Source organism: Phascolarctos cinereus, unplaced genomic scaffold (assembly GCF_003287225.1).
Source record: "Phascolarctos cinereus isolate Bilbo 61053 unplaced genomic scaffold, phaCin_HiC Scaffold_4;HRSCAF=312, whole genome shotgun sequence".
Taxonomy (NCBI): Eukaryota; Metazoa; Chordata; class Mammalia; order Diprotodontia; family Phascolarctidae; genus Phascolarctos; species Phascolarctos cinereus.
The window spans coordinates 207,692,232-207,714,157 of record NW_027555847.1 but is presented as its reverse complement, the minus strand read 5'-3'; the positions used below and the strand labels follow the sequence as shown (position 1 = coordinate 207,714,157).

Below are 21,926 nucleotides of genomic sequence, written 5' to 3'. Positions count from 1 at the left end.
CCAAGGTTAAACAGCTAGAGCCAGGATTTGGAACCCAGGCCCCCTTGATGACAAATCTAGCACTCTTTTCAGTATGTCTGTCATACTGCCTTTGTCATCAATTGATTTGTAAGGGTACCTTTTCATGTGCTTTCAACTAGTAAAACATCTCAAAAATATGGCAGTCTGTGGGTTGTTTTGGCCAATGTATTTTCCTATTTAGAAAAATATATACATTTTTCTACAGTGCTATGAAGTGGATTTTGTAGAAAGACGCAAAATAGAAGCAGAAAATTCGACAGGTGCTGAAATAGTGCAATTAATACTGAATAGCTTTTCTTTTCTTTTTTTTTTCTTTTTGGTGAGGCAGTTGGGGTTAAGTGACTTGCCCATGGTCACATAGCTAGTAAGTGTCAAGTGTCTGAGGCTGGATTTGAACTCAAATTCTCCTGACTGCAAGGCCAGAGGTCTATCCACTTGAATAGCATACTTTCCTGGTCATAGTGTATGCTTTTTAAAGAAGATTTTTGGGGCAGCTAGGTGGCACAGTGGATAGAGCACTGGCCCTGAAGTCAGGAGGACCCGAGTTCAAATGCGGCCTCAGATCAATCATTTGACACTTACTAGCTGTGTGACCCTGGGCAAGTCACTTAACCCCAATTGCCTAAAAATTTAAAGACGACTTTTATTTGGAATCCCTTTAAGCATTTAATTGCTTTTAATGATATTTCCCTCAGTTCTGCATTTTGGGATTTTCCTGAAGGTCTGGAGGACAATTTCTTTGGAACGTTTCAGGATTTGTCCTTCTTACTCAACCTGGGAGGTCATGGAATAAGAGATTTCCTTTCAGTCTTGGCCATTTCCCAGGCTTGATGGGATGCTTTTGGAATGCTTCCAGGACCTGCTGACAAAGGGGATAGGAGGATGGGAGATGAGAAATTGTAATAGGAGCTGAATCAGTGTCTCTCGAAGACTGTTGAGCTTGGGTTAAAAATAGCCAACGCAAATTTTTATTTTCCATAGGGGCCAGAAATGACCATTTCGGTGAATGAATATTCAAACTCTCTATAAAGGAAGATTTGATGTTTTAGGTCTCAGGTTAATGTATTATCCACAAGATTGTGTAAATATCAGTTACTATTCTCAGAATTTACACAGAGAAGAAAAATATTAGATATTAACCTTGCAAATACCAACTACTCTACTTATGCCTTTGATCTCATCCCTTCCTGCCCTCTGGGAGCTTGCTTTTTTGATTGACTCTTCACTTTGCCCTTATAACTTTTAGGTTCTCCTTTTCTGTGTGTTCCTTCTGTATCCTTTACAAATATGCCCACATGTCTGTCCCTTCTTTTTCCCCAAAACAAACAGACCTGGAAAAAACCTAGACTTATCTCCATTTTTTTCCCCATCTTAAATAGTTGTGTTCTGCCTTCAGACCTCAGTATTCTTTATTATTCAGATTCTCAGTACTCAAGTTAATAGTGGAATAGCATGGCCTAATGGAAAGAGCATTGGTTCTGGAGTCTGAGAACCTGGTTTTAAATTCTGTCTCTTGCTGCTCCCTGTTTGACCCTGGACAAGTCACTTATGCTCCCTGGGCCTCAGTTTCTTTGTGTAAAATGAGGGTGTTATAATAGATGACCTTTGAGAACTGAGATTATAATACTAAGAGAGCACTTTATGTGATTACCTATCTAATATATGCAAATAACTGATAAAGCAAAGTGATAAATAAATGCAAAACAAAGGTCCAGAACAAGTTCTCTGAGAAGTTAGAGTTCAGAGAAGTCATTTTCACTTGGGGATGAAGGGAAGGCTTCTAAGAAGAGGTAGCACTTGACCCTAGGACTTGAAGGGGGGAACTTGAGTTCCTACTAGTGACTTAGAGCCTTTTCTCAGTTCTTATCTTTCTGGACCTCTCTGCAACATTTGACATCTTGCTTCTAACACAATACTTGGCACATAATAAGTGCTTATTTTAATTGACTATCCTTTCTTCCTAGACCTACTGTCCTCCCCTGATTTCCTTCCTACCTGGCTGGCCTTTCCTCAGTGTCCTTTGTGAGATCATCAGTATTGCCCATTACTTATGTAGGGTGTAACCCAGGGCCTTTTCCTGCACCCTTCTGTAATCTTAGTAATCTTAACAGCTCCCTTGAGTTCATCTATCATTTATGTGTACATGATTTCCATTTCTTCTGAACTCCACTCCCATATTACCAAATGCCCATTGGACATATTTAACTAAATGGGTGTCTTGTAAACATCCTAAACTTAACATGTCCAAAACCAAACTCAACTTTTCCCTCAAAATCTCCCTTCTTCCTAATGCCATATTTCTGTCAAGGGCACTACTATCCCCACAGTCAAACTTGCAGTCTCACAGTCATTCTTTATCCTTCTCTCTGCTCTTCTCTCACATCAAAACGCTTGCCAAATCTTGTTGATTCTACTTTGATAATGATGCACCTCCTCCCCTTTTCTTTATTCACATGTCCACCATCCTAATTTAGACTCTTATGTAGCCCCTTGCCTGTTTTTTTGTTTGTTTTCTGTTTTTACCATTGCTTCCTAATTGCTTTTCCTGCTTCTAGTCTCTTCCTTCCAATTCATCTGCCACCCAGTTGTCAATTTTTGATATTCTTAAAGTGTAAATCTGGCTCTAAATTCTATGACTCAGTGATCTTGCACTTGAACTTGCAGTCCAGATCTTTTTCAGGAGAACTGCTATCCTCTCATATTTGTGAACTTGATTTTTGAAACTTTAGGGATGGTGGTAGAATATTAAATTTCTTAACGAATTCAGACTGATAGTCTGTCAAGATCTTTTTGGATCCTGACTTTCATCCATAGTTTCAACTATCCTTTTGGTCTTTGCATCATTAATAGATTTTATAAGCATTCCATCTATGCTGTTATCCAAGTCATTTAAAATGTGAAGTAGCTCAGGGACAAGTACAGATTCCATGGTACTTTGCTTTATAAAATTTGCTACCAAGAGCTATATTGGAAGCTTGGGTAGGAAGAAGATATTACTACTCATTGATGTGACTATTTCTTAGTTATTAATTCTGAGCAAAATTTTAATTGTGTCAAAAGGTCACGATTTACAGACATAGGTGACAGTTTATCTGTTACTCTTTAAAAGGGGAGGAGGTGGTAGGTGTAACATTTTGTTTCTTTGTGCAACATGGCTAAATTAATTTTCTTTCAATTCTAGCTTAATTTATGCCTATCTATTGATGTCAGATACTCAAAAACTGGTTGCATTGGAAAACAAATTACTTTAAAGGCAGTGCTAAGTGTTCACTTGTTATTTAAAATTGCTAAGTATGGTAAGAGTGAAAAATAGGACATAGTCGTTTACTTAAAAAAAATTATTGATGCCAGTTGACATCAGTCATTTAAACCTTGCCTCTCCATTGAATGCCTTCCACTCCTTTGTGACAAAGAAAAAAGAATTAAGCAGAAATATTTGATTCATTAACAAAATCTAACAATGTATTGTGGCCTTTGTAAGTTTTATGATCTGTTCTAGACTAGATCTTCATTGATTTTTCAGTTACTCTATATACTACTTTCTTTTAGCAATTTTTCAATTTATATTGTGTTTATTTTGTATCTTTCAGTTTTTCTTCAATCCTGCATTAGTTCATATAAATCTTCATATATTTCTCTGAGTTCCTCCTATTTATTTCTTACTTAACAATAATATTCCATTTCATTCATATACCACCCTTTTTCCAACCTAGCCATTTCCAGATTTCTTGTTACCCCTGAAAAATTGCTCTGAATATTTTATTTCTTACTTTGATATTATATATTATATTGGGGTATATTGTACCATTCAGAAGAATTTCTGGGTCAAAGGATTTGAACAGGTAGTCACTTTTCTTGCATAATGCCAAATTGACATACAAAATGATTTGGACTACTTCAGAGCTTCCCCAACAGTCCATCAGTATGCCTATCTTCCTGTAATTCCTCCTGTATGAACTATTCTTCTTTTTTGTCACATTTGCCAATTTGAATGATATGACGTAAAATCTAAGAGTTAGTGGAAAAAACTTTTGAAATGTGTCCCATGTGGGCAAAGGGGTACTTGGAACATATTTTTGTGTGGTCATTCATACTTTGCTGTCTGCAACAGTTGCTTCCACTTTGCTCTTTTCTCACTCCTTACAATTGGGCTTCCAATCTTATCACTCTCAGAAACTGTTCTTTCCAAAATGACCAATATCTCTTAATTGCCAAATCCAGTGGAATTTTCTTAGTCCTCATTCTTGACCTGTCTGCATCCTTTGACACTGTTGATCATTCTTCTTGATGCTGTCTTCTCTTTAGGCTTTTGGGACACCATTTGCTCCTGGTTTTCCAGCTTTATCAGACCATTCTTTCTCAGTCTCCTTTGCCTGGTTCCTCATCTAGGTCATTCTCGCTAACCATGGATGACCCACTGGGTTCTGTATTGGGTCCTTTTTTTTTGCCTTAGTACTGCTTCACTTGATCATCTTATCAGCTCCTTTGGATTTAATTACCATCTCTATGCTGTTGATTCTCAAATCTACCTTTTCTGCCAGCCTCGAGTCTCCAACTGCTTTTGGAAGTCCAGTAGACATCTTAAACTTTACTATGTCCAAAACTAAACTAATTATCTTCCTTCCCTCCCCGCACCCCCACCTTTTTCCTATTACTGTAGAGGGCAACATCATCCTCCCAGTGCCTCAGGCTTACAACCTAGGTGTCATATTCTGCTCGTCACTGTCTTGCACCTCTTATAACCAAGCTGTTGCCAAGGCCTGTCAGTTCACCCTTACAACATACCTTGAATATGCCCCCTTTTTCTCTTCTTCTTTTCTCTATGCCACTACCCTGGTATAGACTCACTCTTGGACTGCTGCAGTACCCTGCTCGGTGAATCTGCCCACGTCCAGTCCCTTTGTCCTGTAATCTACCTGCTATTCAGTCACCAAAGTGATTTTCCTAAAGCTCAGGTCCTCAGGACTCAATAAACTCCCTATCACTTCCAGTATCAAAACCAAAAGTCCTCTGTTTTGTGTTCAGAGCCCATCATAAACTATGCCAACATTTCCCTCACCAGTCTTCTTACACCTAATTCAGTGACACTGGCTTTCTTACTACTTCAGAAACAACATACTCTATCTTTCCAAATGCTCTTGGCATTTTCTCTGACTATCCCCCATGCCTGGAATGCTCTCTTCTGACTCCTGGCTTTCTTTAATTTCCAGCTAAAATCCCATCTTCTACAGAAAGCTTTTCTCAATCCTTCTTAATTCTAATGAGTCCTCCCTTTTAATTATTTCCTATTTAACCTGTGTATAGCTTGTTTATATACATTTATTTGCTTGTTGTCTCCCATGTTAGATTGTGAACTCCTTGAAGGTAGGAACTGTCTTTTGCCTCTTTCTGTATTCCCAGTGTTTAGCATAGTACACGGCGCATAGTAGGTGCTTAATAAATGTTTATTGACTGATTGCATTTCTTTTTAAAACTTTGTTCATACCTATTGGAAAATAGCTCTTAGTGGTATATATTTATGTTAATTCCTTAGCAAACATTTATTGACGATGTTTGATGCAAATATTTTAATACTTCTCTTTTAATTCTGTCTTCATTGATTTTGTTTGTGCAAAAGCTCTTGAAATTTATGTGACAAAAATTATTTCTTTTTAAATAACAACATTATTTACCTATCTTGACTTTCTTTACTTTAAATAAATTGTTAGCACTAAAGATAATTAAAAATCAGTATGCATTCTGCATACTAATGAGTGTGTCATCTGTATTTTAGGTTTCCTTTCCTGTATTCACAAGAATATGTGCAAAATTATATAATGAAAGCTGAACGTAAGATAGAAGATATAAGAATCTAAGATGTGCAAAATTTTGGCCATGACATTTTTAGGTTTAATTAAATTACACATTGATTTATCTTTTTTGGTTTTGTTTTTAACAATCATAACTCATGTGCTAGTCAGTTCCTATTGCACAATCGTGTCTCAATAAGTATTAAGCTCCTATTATGTGCCAGGCCCTATGTTAGTGTAGGAACTGCAGAGACAGTACTGGGTGTTATAGGAGGATGCAGAAGTTGAACAAAGTCTCTTTTAACAAGGAGCATAATATTTAACGTCAGAGGCACTAAAATACATGATAAAACAGTCTATAATTCACTATAAATTGTATGGCACGAAAATGTGGGTATTTAGGAATTCAGAGAAGTTGGAAACTCATTGAAGGATAACATTGCAGGGGGAAAAAAGCCAATGCAGCCTTTTAATTTTGGTAGGGAGACTTTTATTTTTTTTCAATAAACAAGCATTTATTTTCTTTTCTTTCCCCTAAAAAAAAAACACCAAACCAAACACAACAGTTACAATAAATGTAGTTGCTAAGTCTTGTCCTCAGATTTTAGTTATCTTCAACATCTCTTTTTTACAACTCATGGCCAGCATTCTAATTCAGATCCTCATTATGATCTCTTTAGACTCTTAGCTTCCAATCTGGTCTCTCTCCAATCCACCCTTCACACGGCTGCCAAAAGAAATTTCCTTAAAGACTAGCCTGACCACCTCACTGTCTCACTCAGGTGCTTTCAATGGATTCTTACTGTTTCTAGAATAAAGTAAAAACTCCTTACCTTGGCACTTAAAACCCTTTGTAATCTATATCTAGTGTCTGTCTATCTGTCTCTGTCTTTGCCTTACTTCCTTCTTTCCTCCCTGAAGAGGACCTCTCCATATTTTCTGACTCAGCCTTAGGATCAGACAAAAGATACCTGATAGAGCAAATTTTAAAAACACACGCAAAAAAATCCCAACCCCTTAATACCTACATAGTCTGTCAAAACAGATTCACACGTTAGCATATTCAAAAATTTGTTTGTTTATGCATTATAGTTTCACCTCTCCACTAGGAGGGGAATGGAGTGTTTCATCTTCATTCTTTGAACTTCTGGTATATCATTGTGTTGATTAGAGTTCTAGTCTCTCAGAGGTGTTTTTTCTATAATATTATTAATATATAATTATTAATATAAAATTATTCTCCTAGTTATATTCATTTTGCTCCATGTGAGTGCCTAGTGATTCCAGTTCCTCTGAAAATTTCTATCATAATTTCTTTGGGCACAAAAATTAATTCATTATAGTCATATAGTACAATTTGTTTAGCCATTGTTCAATAGGATACCCCCTTTGTTTCCAATTTTTGGCTACCATGAAAAGAACTGCTATAAATTTGTGTGTGTGTGTGTGTGATTTTCCTTTTTCCTTGATTTCTTTGAGATATAGGCCTAGTAGTAGTCATATAATTGGATCAGAGGATATGAAGTGTTTGGTATTTTTCTGGGCATAATTCCAAATTTGGTTGCATTAAAAGGGGCATAACTTCCAGGAAAAGAATTATGATAATTCTGTTGTACTCTTACCTCTTCAGACTTAATATTTTGAGTTTTGTTTTCAGTTCTGGATTCTGCAGTTTGAGAGAGTATCCAGAGTAGGGCACCCAGGATGGTTCAAGATATATGAGGATTGGTTAAAGGAACTGGGAATGTTTACTTGGGCTGTCGCATGGAGGAGTGATTTTTGACCTTAGAGGGCTGAACCAGGTAGAAGTTGCAAAGAGGTGACTTTAAGCTTGATGCCAAGGAAAAACTTCCTAACAATTAGAGCTCTCAGAGTGGAATGGGTCCCCTTGAAAGGTGTTCAATTCCCCCTCCTTGAAGGCCTTTCATAGCAGAGGCTGGGTGACAACTTGTGCAATATGTTATATAATAGGGATTCCTTTTGTGTATAGTTTGGCCTGGGTGGTCACTGAGATCCCTTCTAATTCTCAGAATTTGTATTTGTGTCTACTTCATGAAAGAGATATAGGCATTGAGAAAAGGTACCTTCAGGGACTGGCCCCTTATTACAGATGAAGAAATGAGAGGTTAAGGGACTTGCCATGGTCACACAACTAATTGTCAGGGGTGGGCTTTGAACTTCCAAATCATTCTCTGCTTGATCCACTGTGCCACGCTACTTAATGACATCCTCACCTCTGTCTCTCAGATTGCTTTATTTCCTTTAAGGCAAAGCTCAAGTTTCACTTTCTACGTGAAGCCTTTTTGTTCCCTCCAGCTGCTGGTACCTCCCTCATCATCCCTGCTTCCTGCCCTGCCATTGCATCTGTGTTTTTTATATACCTATGAATATCCATGTATATACACTGGCTAGACTGTAAAACTCCTTGGCTACAAAGGACGATTTCTTTTTTGTCGTTATATCCCCAGAGCCTTACTTAGTACATGGCACATAATATGTACTTAATAAATGTTTGTTTGATTAACTTTAACCAGAGTTCTTGATTGTGCGGCCAGAGGTCTGGGCTATCTATATTTAATTTTTGCAGTTTTTCAACCTATTAAGTTGTCTTATAAATGTGTTATTTCTAAAAAGCATGGATGGATCTGGAAACCTATTGTCATTGTGGGGGTGTGGAGAAAGTAATACAGAAAAGCTTTTATCAAGTTGGGCAGTAGTATTTCATCATTCATTCTAATAATAATAGCTGACATTTATGTAGTTCACTTAAAGTTTATAAAAGTGCCGTATGCATGTGTACATAATCTCCCCTTGCCCCTTGTGAGGTAGCTACTAGCTACTTTTATTATCATTGTCTTAAAAATAGGGAAAATAAGGATGAAAAAGTCTTAAATTATTTGCCTCTGAGGGCCGTGTACTTTGTAAGTGGTAAAGGTGGGATTTGAACTTACATCTTCCTGATTATTTAAGTCCAGCATTCTATCTATACATCTATAGACATATCTACAGATATAATATATCTATAGATATTATATCTATATATAGTATATCTATACCATGTATAGTCTTTGAACACGCACTTTTGAAGCTCCTCCTATTTGCCAAATACTAGGGATACAAAGACTTTCTATCCACTATACCATGCTGCCTTTCTTTTAATATCTTTAGTATTACAGGACTGGTCTAAACTTAGATTTGAGCTCTCAGCATGATGAAGTTTGAGTTTTGTTACACTGAATTGAATTTTGTCATTTTTCATTGACTAAAGAGTTAAATTATACCAGAAGCCCTTTTATATTTTTATATATTCTGAACCTCCCTTTTTAACAGACCATTTAAGTTCTTAATTTGTAGACTAATAATAACTCCAGTAGCAATTCTCTGTAAAGAAAATTCTTTGTAAAGAAAATTTTATTTCCCAATTGATGTCCTTTTAAGAAATGTGTTCCATGGGGGAAAATCTCTCCAAAAGACTGAACTGAAAACTTCAGTTGAGCCTTGTGTCTCATTGGCAGCATTAAGTATTTTGGGAATGCTGCAGAGCTCTTTTGGGACTTTACTAAATCTTTGATCTCTAATTCTTTCTGTTCTTCATTCTAAAGCATAGGAATTTCTTCTCTGGAAAAATCTCCTGTCTTTCTACCCATTAACTTCTAGAAATTAGTTCAGTTCATTTCAACAGGCATTTATTAAATTCCTCTTCCAAATAAAGCACTGTGCTAGATGCTGGGAGATATGTTAATTGAAATGAAGAACAGTCTCTTTTGGAACTTAGATTTTACTTGTTCCCTTTGTCTTTTGGCATTTATGATAATTTAACAGCTAAAGTATATAGTAGCACCATTATTAGATATTGCCTAAAACATCCTTGGGTCTAAGGGTTTAGGCTGTTAAAAATTAATCATATCCCAACCTTATCTAGTCTAATTTGTGTATTAAGTCTGTCTAAAATGCAGTATGTTATAATTGACGTTTATGTTTTCTTAATTTTTATATAAACAGGTTTTTTTGGTGTTTTCTGTTTCTGCTTCACAGCATATGTTAGTCCCCGCAGGTTTAATATTAAGCCAAAACCAATTAACCCCAAAGCCTTATTTGCTGCATATGTGCATTAATTTTTTGAGCAACAAATGTTTTAACCCACTATCTTCACTAATACTGTAACTACTGTCTTACAGATTGACTTGATGCAAAACAACACAAAGGCTCCATATTTTACAGTATGCGATTTTTGAGGTATGAGATTTAGAAACTTACCTCTCACTGTGGCATGTACATCAAGCTTTAATTTCAGTTTGGTTTTTTAGGGGGATACTGAACCTTTCTAACTCCCCTCCATACTGTTTTTAAAGTAATTAAAGGGCCTGGAGTGTTTCTGGATCCCTTCTAGGCTCCATGGCCTCTACCAGCTGACTTTCTTTTCCCAATGGAATGAGGGATGCTCATTCTAGTAGATTTTAGCTTGTTCTGTCTTTTGGACTGTCATAACATTTTGGGACTATCACTTTGAGTCTGCAGCTGTATGTTCTATTTAGCCCTGGTGGTGACGTTATTATTATCACGTAATCATTTTCTTTTCAGTTTCTCTTTGATTGGGGAAGCTTTTGTTGGAAGCATAGCTTGTCCAATTATTTTTTTTAAATAAATAAAGGGCAGTTTAAATATTAGAAGAAAATTCTTAAGAGTTTTGTATGAATGCTAACTCCATAATCAGAACACTGTTTTGTTCTCTTTGGTACACTAGAGTATGCTAATAATCCAAGTCCTGAACTTTAGTCTTGTAAGCAGTATTTTTAAAAATTTATTTCTGCCTTTTTTTTTTTTTAATTTTTGGTGAGGCTAGCTAGTACCTGTCAAATATCTGAGGCTGGATTTGAACTCAAGTCCTCTTGACTCCAAGGCCAGAGCTCTATCCACTGCGCCACCTAGCTGCCCTTTTAAATGTATTTCTGAAGGCCCTCATTCTGAAATTCTAAGTGTTCATTACCTATGGAATTGTTAAGCTTGTATTTCTTAAGTAAGTAGGAACTTGTAGTAAAGTATTTCTTTGGTCAGTTATTAGGGCTATAAGAAAAACGATGATCCAGAATTCCTATTAGAAACAGAGTTAAAGTGAGCAAAAAATAAAAATGGGTTACAAAATTAGTTGCATGAATATTGATTAATTTATGTATACGTATAAAAATGTGCATATGTGTTTATACTTTCACGGAGTTTGAGTTGATTCTTTAGGTGGTTTTGAGATGTCCATTTGTGAACATACTTCTATAGTACATGAGAAACATTTCAGTGTATCAGTTATATATAGTCATAATATTATAAACTTAGAAGGGGCTTTAAACATAATTTGCTCCAACCTGCTGAGTTCATAGATGAGTAAACTGAAGAAGCCCAGAGGTGGCTGACTTGCCCAAGCTTATGTTTGTGATTATTGGTCATGCTAAGCCTGAACTAGAGCAAAATCTCATTACTCCTAGCTTAGTGCTTTTTCCACAATACCTTCTTGTAAATAAAAATATATACTTAACTTATAGAAGCAATTAGGCACCAGTAAATGGAAGTATATTCAAATTAAGTTTCCTTGAAGGCACTTAAATATTCAACAGACATTTTATTAGCTGAGTTACCTATTTTATACTCATTCAGAAAGGAATAATTGGTGGAACATGGTTTGTTACTGTGGGTACAATTTCAAATAAAATGTGTTATTTTCAGTCATATTGTAAATTTTTATGGTAAGTTTTTCAGTGCCCTCATGTTCCATTTAGTGACTTAAGAGAAGTATTATAATGACATAACAGAAGTATTTAAATTAGCATTGGTTTATGACGTATTTGGCAAGTAACCTCACAGTGTCAATTGTTAGAAGGCAAGTAAAGGCAGTTTCTTAACTCTTATTTTTCTGTGACAATTTGGAGGTATTATGATTTATATTTGAAGCTTACTGACAAATTATATTCTAATATCTGAAGGAGGAGGAAAAAAGCTTGTCAAAATGGAGAGTATGGTCTTGCTTAGATCTTAGTCATTACAGTTAATGAATTTTAGATTATTGGGCTTTTGATTTATGTGAGGGCTTTTAGCCCTAATTAGACTCAGCCAATTTTTTTATCATCAAAGTTTGACTGAACCTGTTGGCAGACGTCTTATTTAGTATGTTTAACATTTCATGTATTAACCACAGGAGTAAAATAGCAGCCTTTTAGGAACAAAGTAGAATATGGTAATAGAATTTGTCCCAGATTTCAGGTTTAGTATTCCCCCCCTTCTGAAGGGAAATTAAAATGAATAATATATGCAAAAATATCTATATATGCTTTCCCGCCCTAAGGTTGAAGGATAGGTAAAAGTAGAATTTTATTCCTCCCAATAGCAAACTTAGTCAAAATGATTTTAAGAAGGTATTTTAGCAGTAGTAAGTATAGCAAAATTCAGATTTTTCTATTTATATCTTTAGAAAAGAACTTTGGAGGTTTTTGGTGTTTATGTTATATTTGTGTTATGCTTATATTGTGTTATGTTCTTAAACTATTTAATTGTTTTACATTGACTTATATTTAAGCTGTTTTAATTATAGTTATTTACTAAGGTCTGAGTGTCAAGTTCACTTCTAAAAAGGTTTTTATAGGGTTAAGAATGTAAAAAAATGACTCAACTGAAAGGTAGCAATTATAATTTAAAATTTTTTTCTTACTAAAACCTTTTTTTCTTAACTTTATATGTCAGTTGATTTTTGATTACAAATTTTACAATGAATTCTTGAATATTATATTATATAAATATACTACAGAATTTACACATTTCTTTGTGAACTCCTTTTCCCAAATGTTAATGTTCTGTGCATTCTCCCTTACTTTACAGCATATGATCTTTCAACTTAATGTAGTTTAATTGATGTGACATGAATTCAATAACTTGGAAATACCTTCCCTAAAGGTATTATAGTTCATTAAGAATTGAAGTGGTGGGAGCAGCTAGGTGTCGAAGTGGATAGAGCACCAGCCTTGGATCAGGAGGACCTGAGTTCAAATGTGGCCTCAGACACTTGACATTTACTAGCTGTGTGACCCTGGGCAAGTCACTTAACCCCATTGCCTAGTCAAAAAAAAAATAAAAGGATTAAAGTGGTGATAGCACCTTCCTCTTTTGCTTCTTTGTTGCCAGTTTCTCAATTTGTGACTTGGAAGATTCAAAATATTTCTTTTAGATCTTCCCAATATTTTCTAAGTGGGAAAAATATTAAATCATTCCTTATATCAAAAGACAGGTGAAAAGGCTTCTGGGAGTCACATTCATATTTTGAGTGGATTTTTAAAATAGATAATACAGTATCTCTAATAGAGCTCAAACATTTTTATTAAGAGCTAACTTTGATTGCTTGTTACTACCAATAAGACATTTGGCACTTAGAGGATTCAAAACTTAACCTGGAGATATTAACCTTAAATCTTTTTAATTATTAAGTTTGCCTGGCTATTATATTACTACATGAAACCTTTTTAATTTTGAACATGTGTATATATGTGTGTTTTCTTAACAGAATTGACAGTGCATCAGCCGACCCAGATAATTTAAAATACTCTTCATCCAGAGAGCGAGGCAGTTCTGCCTCATATGGACTGCAACCTTCAAATTCAACTGTGGTGTCTCATCAAAGGCACGATGATATCAGAGTCCATACTGACATACAGAATGATGAAAAAGGTATATACATTTATTAATTATGGTTAAAAAGGAGTATTGTGAGTTCACATTGAGTTATTTGATAAAGTAAACTCACATTCACTATTTATAGGTGGCTACAATGTCAATGGAGGATCTGGGGAAAATACTTATGGTCGGAAGTCGTTGGGGCAAGAGCTGAGAGTTAACAATGTGACCAACCCTGATTTCACCAATATTCAGCATGGAAATCGTGCTTTAGCCACAAAAGACATGAGGAAATCACAGGGTAAGAATCCTGAACACTGGAAAAATAAAATGGTGTGCAGAACTATTTTCCTTTTCTCTTTTTGTTCTTGATTTATCATGTAACCAAAGAGTAAAAAACATGAAAAGTGACATTTTCCTTTATGTGTTAGCATAAAACTACTAAAGAAAGAGGTTTCTGCCTTAGAATAATTAGTTCTTAACAAGGGTAACATTGTTGGAGAGAGAGTACTTCTAAAATTATTAATATATTAAGTTTAGAAAATGTGAATGTTTTTTAAATAAGCTTTTGAGTATTATAAAATGAAACGAATTTTGTTATTTAAAAAAAAACTTCATGAAGGAATACAGACACAATTCCCATCCTCAAGTAATTTATTATATACTCATGGATATATGGCTTAACAAATGTATAAAAAATTTTAAAACCTGTATAAGCAGTGTTATGAGGTAATACATAATTAATTGCTAAAAGAATGGTGTGGACCAGAGGTGTTAAACACAGGCAGCGAACCAAACGTGGCTGAACTAGACTAAGATGTAATTGGGAAATATTTAATGAAATAAAAATTCAGTAGAACATAGGTAATGTTAATATGTGTTTTTCTAAGTCAATATGCAACTGCAGGGATCTGCAAATAAGGTTTATTGGACAGTTTCTGTAGAATTTGATAGCACTGGTATGGACTGGTCCTTTTGGCTCTGGACCCCTAGGAAGGATGGGGGTCTAGAGTTAGTGAAAAGAAGAATGTAAATCTACATGAACAAAGCATCATCAGTTTTGTCATTATTTAACTTAATAGAATGTTCATATAGCATTTCTTTAAAACTAATTTTCATTTTAAGAGTACCTGGCTGTCTGTGGGCCATACAGTCATTTTTGAGTTACTTGTGATTATTTTTATAGTTACAAAGTACTAGATGATTTTTTTTTTGTGAAGGTGAGCTTTCTGCACTTATTGCATTGAAATTCAAATACTAAAACAAGTAGGAAATGGAATTAGATTGAAGTCTGAAGCTAATTGATTGACTGATTTCAGTCAAACTTCTAATCTCTGAAATCTGCAAAGCAGCCATTTCCTTAAATAACTCAGTATGATAGGCGTTTTCTATTGACTGAATAAATTGTATGTCTGTTACTATTTCTTATATAGATGATGTTTTGACTAATACAAATTTCTTTTTAAATAATTATTACTGAAGTTATGACTTGTCGGGTATTTTCTTATTCTGTGCCTATAATGTGGTATGTTTTTGATTAAAAAAGAACCTTCATGCTAATGAAGATCAAGCACCATTTGTGAAATTAGTGAATTCTTATGTCAGGAGAAGAAGAAATTACTATGGGCTAAAATAAACTACAGGTTGTAAAGGAAGGCAAAATTTCAGTTGGGCCTTGAAGTAAAGTGGAATTTGGATAGGTGGAGAGAAATAAGGGCATTCCAGGTAGTAAGAGTAAAGCCTTAGAGTTAAGAATTATTATAATTATCATCATCATCATCATCATCATCATCATCATCATCATTACCTTCATCATTAACATCACCATTATTGTTAATGTAGTACTTTAAAAATTAGTAGAGTGTTTTATTTATATTTTCTTGTTTGACCTTGTTGACTAATCTACAAGGTAGGTAGAATAGCTATTATTCCCCTTTTATAGATGAAGAACCTAGGGCTCAGAGAAGTTGTTGCATGCTGGTAATGGAATAGATTTTGGCTGGAGTGGAGAGATTTTTAGGGGAGTAGTGGGCTCCCCATTACTTATGTGATAAGGTCCAGAAATTCAATTTTATTTTTTATCCAAATGAGGCTCATGAAGCTTGTGAAGTAAACTTTATTGCCTCCCATGTTTATTTAATAGATGAATTTACAATGCACTATTTTATCTTAATCATATAGCAGGTAAACTGGGGTTTAGAGACCACTTCTCAATCTCCATAGTCACAGAACTAACTGAACATAAAGTCCAGATTTTTTATTGCATGTAGTATATTCTTCTGAAATATACTAACTTTTTTGTTCATGTAAATAATGTTTCTTTTCAGTTTTGTTAGAATGGCATGTTGCTGTATTACTCAAAACTTTTTTTTCGATCACAACACAGTATTTGCCATGGGGAATTCTGGAGAGAATTGAGAGACTTGTGCTGCCTCACAACTTTAGAGAGCAATAGTTTAGTTCCATATATTTCATAACTTATTGAAATGGCTACATTTGTAGCCTTTCAGAATCCCTGGTCTAGTGTAATGTAATTAAGCTAGATTTTATTTCCTTTTTTATTTGTTTTTGGTTTTTTTGGGGGGGGTTGGTGGTAGACTTAGAATTATAGAATTTTTGATCCAAAAGGTAATTTTAAGATCATTTTTTAAATAAGGAAAGTTCTTAAGGATCTAGATGCATCAAGAATTTAAGCCATCTCTATCAGCCTTTCTATTTAGGCTTTAGAGAGAAATGAAATTATCTAACTTCTTGATGTTACTAAATAGCATCTATTACCTATTTATGTTTTACTTTAGATAAAATTGAATTCTTTATTTTGCTGGAGGAACTGAAGTGGGTCTCTGGTATAAAATATCAGTGTATATGTGTTTTTAAGTAGTTATACATCGTTATGTTACTAGCATGTGTGCTAGATAACTTATTTTCTTAAAAAAAAAAAAGGAGGAACCTGGTTTGAGGTTTTCTCGATTTTTCTTTCGGATGTTATGATTCATTTTTTAATGGTTGTTAAAAATAGGTAGAAAAACGAGGATTCAGGAGTTATTCTGCTAAGGAATAACAATTATTGGTGAAAATAGTGCTCCCAGTAGCAAACAATAATTGTACTGAGATAAGAAATTGAGAAATATATAAAGAAACATCCCCTTAGCTACTGGGATATTAAGCTTTGCCTGTTATCCCTGATACTTTTGGGGTTTTTTTGCCCTACCTGTGTGCTGAAAAATTTAAGGAAGAAACTGGCAGAAACTTAACAGACCCTTTATCTTAGAAAGGTTTTCTAAAAGGGATTGTGTGCTCACAGCTGTTTTACTCTGTAATTGAAATAACATGTTGGACTAAAGATGCTACTACATACTCTTATGGGAAATACAATTTTATATCTGTAGAGCGATCGTTGTCTTACTCTGATGAGTCTCGACTGTCAAATCTTCTTCGGAGGATTACCCGGGAAGATGACAGAGACCGAAGACTGGCTACTGTAAAGCAATTGAAAGAATTCATTCAGCAACCAGAAAATAAGCTGGTCAGTCTGTTCTAAGATCTTTATTTGTATAATTAAGTCTTTTTTTTTTAAAGTGGGAATGGGTAAAGAGGGCAGAAGAAGGAATTTTCTCTTGGGATATATCAGAGGGCTAATTTCTGATTCATTAGATTTGCTTGATGCAGCACTTTATGTAATGCTAGTATTAGGGCAGGAACATATATGTGTATATATGTAGTGGCTGTGATAGGGCGGGTAAGTCTATGCAGAGGTGTACTATTTTAATTTTGTGTATTTTATTTGAAAAAAATGTATTTTCTTGGGTCAATTTCCATAGACTCTATTCAAGAGCTCTCAAAGATAATAGAAATGGAAAAAAAAAGTAATACAAATATAAAGTTTTTCTGTATTTTCTTCCTTGACTTTTTCAGGTACTAGTTAAGCAGCTAGATAATATCTTGGCGGCTATACATGATGTACTTAATGAGAGGTAAGGTGGAATAAATTGGAAATTACTTTAATCTAGACAGTATTATCTCTAATACTTTTACATGTATATAAATGCTAGCTAAAATAAATTGTTGGGAGCAAGTACCAACCTGTGATATTTTCAGTGAAGAATTGAGGAAGGGCAAGGACTAGGTATTTCTTAATTTATAAGTCTTAACCTAGACTGAGTGAAGCCTTCAGTTCAGTGATAACCCCTCTAGGTATATACTCAAATAACAAATTCAGAAAATTTACCCAGGATGATAATGTTGCTAGGTTCTTTTAATTTAAGCCTCCTTCCTTAAGCTAGATGTTTACCTTGTTTCTCCAAAAGTGGTGAGGGCATTCATTATTATGATTGATCATCATTTACCCATTGCTGCAATCATAGCTACATTCCACAAATTTTTAACAAAAAGTGTTAGACTGGTCACCGTGGACCACTAACTTCACCTCTGCCCTTAAATTTCTTGCTTTATAGAGTAACCCTTAATGGATTTTTGCTTTATACTCTAGCTCATGAGATCATAGTAACATTAGAATGTTAGAACTCCAAGGGACCTTTAGAGGTAATCTAATCCAGCTACCTCCTTTAACAGATGAAGAAACTGAGACTCAGAATGGTGAAGTGACACATCAAGTTAGTGGTAGAGGTGGGACTAAAATTTTGGTCTCCTGATTTGTAGTCTCATGCTTTTTTATACTCGTTACCTCATTAATAGCAGGTTCATTAAATCAGTGCTTTTACCCTTCAATTAAACTTTACTATTTAGCCACTCTCTCTCACTTATTGTTTAGCATTTCACATTATTTTGTTTTCTAGAGTGTTCTGCCATATCTGTCTATCTATCTATCTGTCTATCTATCTCTCTATCTGGCAGGTTTTCTGGTTTAGATGAGTTTTATAGCTCATTTCTGTTTAAAGATGGAATTTGAAGCTTGAAGTCAATCTAAGGCTAGCATTAAATAACTTTTACTCCTTGTTTCAAAAAAAAAAAAAAAAGAAAGTGAAATAGTCAATGCTTTTCCTGTTGCAGAGGGGCTATAGAATGGCTGCCTTTAAAATTGATTAGATTTCAACCCTTTGATTACTTTTGTGTAGAATTTTCTTATTCAGAAGACCATTCAATTTGTAAAATGTCATTAGTTTTCAAAACAGAAGCTAACTTTTTCTTTTGGTATCATTACAGTAGCAAATTACTTCAAGAATTAAGACAGGAAGGAGCTTACTCTCTTGGCCTTCTTTGTGCTTCCCTAAGCTATGAGGCTGAGAAAATCTTCAAATGGATTTTTAGCAAATTTAGCTCATCTACAAAAGATGAAGTTAAACTTCTTTACTTATGTGCCACCTACAAAGCCCTAGAGACTGTAGGAGAAAAGAAGGCTTTTTCATCTGTAATGCAGGTAAGACTGAAAAGTAAATTTTTAAAAATTATCTTTCTATATCAGTGCATTACATATTAGTCAGAATAAATATTTATTAAATGAATGATACTTGAATGGAAAATTGTATTTAACACATACTTGGAAGAAAAGATGAAAAAAAAATTAGAACAGTGTTCACTAAATGTGTCACTTAAATATATCAGCTGTCATACTTGGTATTGAAGGCAGTATTTATATGAAATCAATACTTTTGTTTTTCTCATACTTTTGGTGTTTGAATTTGACTCCTATGCCATTGCTTAGGACCCTGTTCTGATCCCTTTACTATTCAATATGTGGTCAGCCATTTCGATACTATTCTCTTTTTTTTTTTGGGTGAGGCAGTCAGGGTTAAGTGACTTGCCTAGGATCACACAGCTAGTAAGTATCAAGTGTTTGGTCTGAGGCCAGATTTGAACTCAAGTCCTCCTGACTTCAGGGCTGGTGCTCTATCCACTGCGCCACCTAGCTGCCCCCATAATATTCTCTTATCTGCACTTGCACTACTTGATGTTTCCTTGGCTATTCACTCTTCATGTTTTGCTAGCTCTTAATCTAAGCTTGGGCTAACTCCTAGCTTTCATCTCCTTTTCTTATTCCTGAGCAGCCAAATAAGCACTTCAACTAGGCTGTCATTACTATATGGCAATTCTAATATTTACTTCTTTTGCTTGTGTCACATTCTCCACAGTGACTAAAAGCTGCTTATTAAGCCCTCAACTTGTTGAGAAGATTTTTGAGGTCATCTGACCCAAAAGGCAAAATGACTTAATAATTAGAGCTAATTGTATTGGAATATGGTACCTTGGGAGGTAGTAGGTTGTCCCTTATTTTATGTCTTCAAGAAAAGATTGAAATCCTAATTGTTAGATTGTAAAGGGGTTCTTGTTCTGGCAAAAGTTGCGCTGGGTGACCTCTGAGGTTCCTTCCAACTCTTAAAGAGGCTGATTCTGTAACTGACTCAGGTTTTCTCTTGGTTCTGAATCAGTGATTTCAATCAAACTCTTCTTTTTAATCTAGAGAAAGATCGATTTTCTCTTTGTACATGGTGGATTTGCAGTTTCATATGCAATCATCTTTTTTATTGTACTATGTTATGGAAATGCATGTATAAAACCATGTACAAATATAACCTCTCTCTGCCTACACTTTTTATGCCATGCCTTCCCAACTCCTCTAAGACCTCACTCTTCCAGATATCACATTTTTCAGGAACTTACATCCATCCATATTTCATTTACCTTCAATCTTTTCTTTGCTGTCTCCTTTTCTTCATGCTCAGATCTTACCTTCTGTTGAAAGATATCTTTGTTGCGCTTTCAAACTGTCATCTTAAAGGGGCAGCTGGGTGGCACAGTAGATAGAGCACTGGCCCTGAAGTCAGGAGGACCTGAGTTCAAATCCAGCCTCGGACCAAACACTTGACACTTACTAGCATTGTGATTCTGGGCAAGTCACTTAACCCCAATTGCCTAAAAAAACCAAAACAAAACAAACTGTCACCTTATGATTTTCTCCTTCATTGCCAAACTTTTAGAAAGAGTAATCTACATTTGTTGCCTCTACTTAACTTCCTCATTCCCTTCCCACACCTCAGCTCCTTTCACTTGGCTTCTGTATTGCAATACTGCACTGTGATAGTGTTCTTCAAGGTACATATAACTGTGAAACCATAGAATCTCAAGAGTTGGAATGGACCTTAGACTATCTAGTCCAACCTATGTATGAAAAGAAATCCTCTCTACGGCATCCCTGACAGATAGTTAGCTAGCATTTTCTTGAAGATCTTTCCACTGCCTCTTGATTACTTGATAATAATTCTCAGAATCATGTAGTCCAAAACCTGTAGTCATTTAGTCTAACCTGTACCTGAAGAGGCATATTTTGTAGACCTACTCTTAAAAGTGGTCACCTAACCCCTTGTTTGAAGATACATTCTACTTTTCAAAAGTCCTAATTACTAGGAAGTTTCCCCTTAAATTTAAGGGCAGGTGAGTGGTATAGTGGATAAAGTCAGGAAGACTTATCTTCCTGTTCAAATCTGGCCTCAGATGCTTATTAGCTCTGTGACCCTGAGCAAATCACTTAACCCTCTTTCTTCATTTTCTTCATCTGTAAAATGACCTGGAAAAGGAAATGGCAAACCACTCCAGGATCGTTGCCAAGAAAACCCCAAATGGGGTCATAGAGAGTCGGACACTACTGAAAGAACTGAACAAAAAACAGCGATAACAGAATCTCTTAAATTGAGCCAAAATATGTTCTTTCTACAACTGTCTTGTGGGCCACCAGACCGCTCAGTATGCGCCAGGCTAAATATCTAAATATCTCTAAATATCTATCTGGCTCATTTCCAGTTTAAGTTAGTTTTTGGTTGCTCAGGTATTTTTTACAGCTGGAATAGAAAGATGTGAAGTAGAATATCCTTAGTAAGAGCACAGCTGATAAAGTTAACGAGTAATTTATAGTTGGATTTTTTTTAAGTACCAATATAATCTTATTTAATTCCAAGGTTCCTGACTAAAAAACTATTCTAATGCTGTAATCATTTATTGTCTTATATATTTTTAGGCTCCCCTGACATTTTTTTTTGGACTAAGTACAAACAGTTTAGTGGTTTAACTTTCATTTTTATGCAACTTATAGTCAACATATTCTCATGTATATATTACATATTATATATTTATATACTATATATAGCATATACTATATATAGTATATACTATATTGTATATACTATATATGTATATTATATACAGCTTAAATTCAGTATAAAGTTAATGAGTGCTTATTTATATTCAAGATACCAACATGAAAAAATCACTCCCAAAATAGTGATAGATAACATAACCATTAATAAATTGCCACCATTAAACCAGGAACTTTTTACCATTTAACTTGATATGAGAATCTTTTAGGGAATACATGGACCACAAATGGAAGTGTCTGTTTAAAGTCAGAAAGTTAATTATTGCGATCATCAATTGAGAGTCTTTTATGTAGGCTACTTAGAATTGAATGGAAAATTGTTGCTAGTCTTAAAATTTGCTCAATTTACATTTATTAAT

The 21,926-nt window shown here is 34.8% G+C and overlaps 1 protein-coding gene across 4 annotated transcripts in view; it reads left to right on the top strand.

Moving 5' to 3' along the window:
* The window catches only part of SMG1 (SMG1 nonsense mediated mRNA decay associated PI3K related kinase), a 122,605-nt gene that overhangs the window by 10,916 nt on the left and 89,763 nt on the right, over positions 1–21,926 (top strand). For 3 of the 4 annotated variants that reach the window (XM_078152865.1, XM_078152864.1, XM_020965321.2), the window contains exons 2-6: positions 13,351–13,514; positions 13,606–13,761; positions 16,850–16,986; positions 17,376–17,434; positions 18,624–18,837. In XM_078152865.1, coding sequence (XP_078008991.1) covers positions 13,351–13,514; positions 13,606–13,761; positions 16,850–16,986; positions 17,376–17,434; positions 18,624–18,837 — 730 coding nt within the window. Of the gene's footprint in view, positions 1–9,988; positions 10,047–13,350; positions 13,515–13,605; positions 13,762–16,849; positions 16,987–17,375; positions 17,435–18,623; positions 18,838–21,926 lie in introns of all 4 variants that reach the window. The other variant, XM_078152866.1, reaches the window with a different exon arrangement.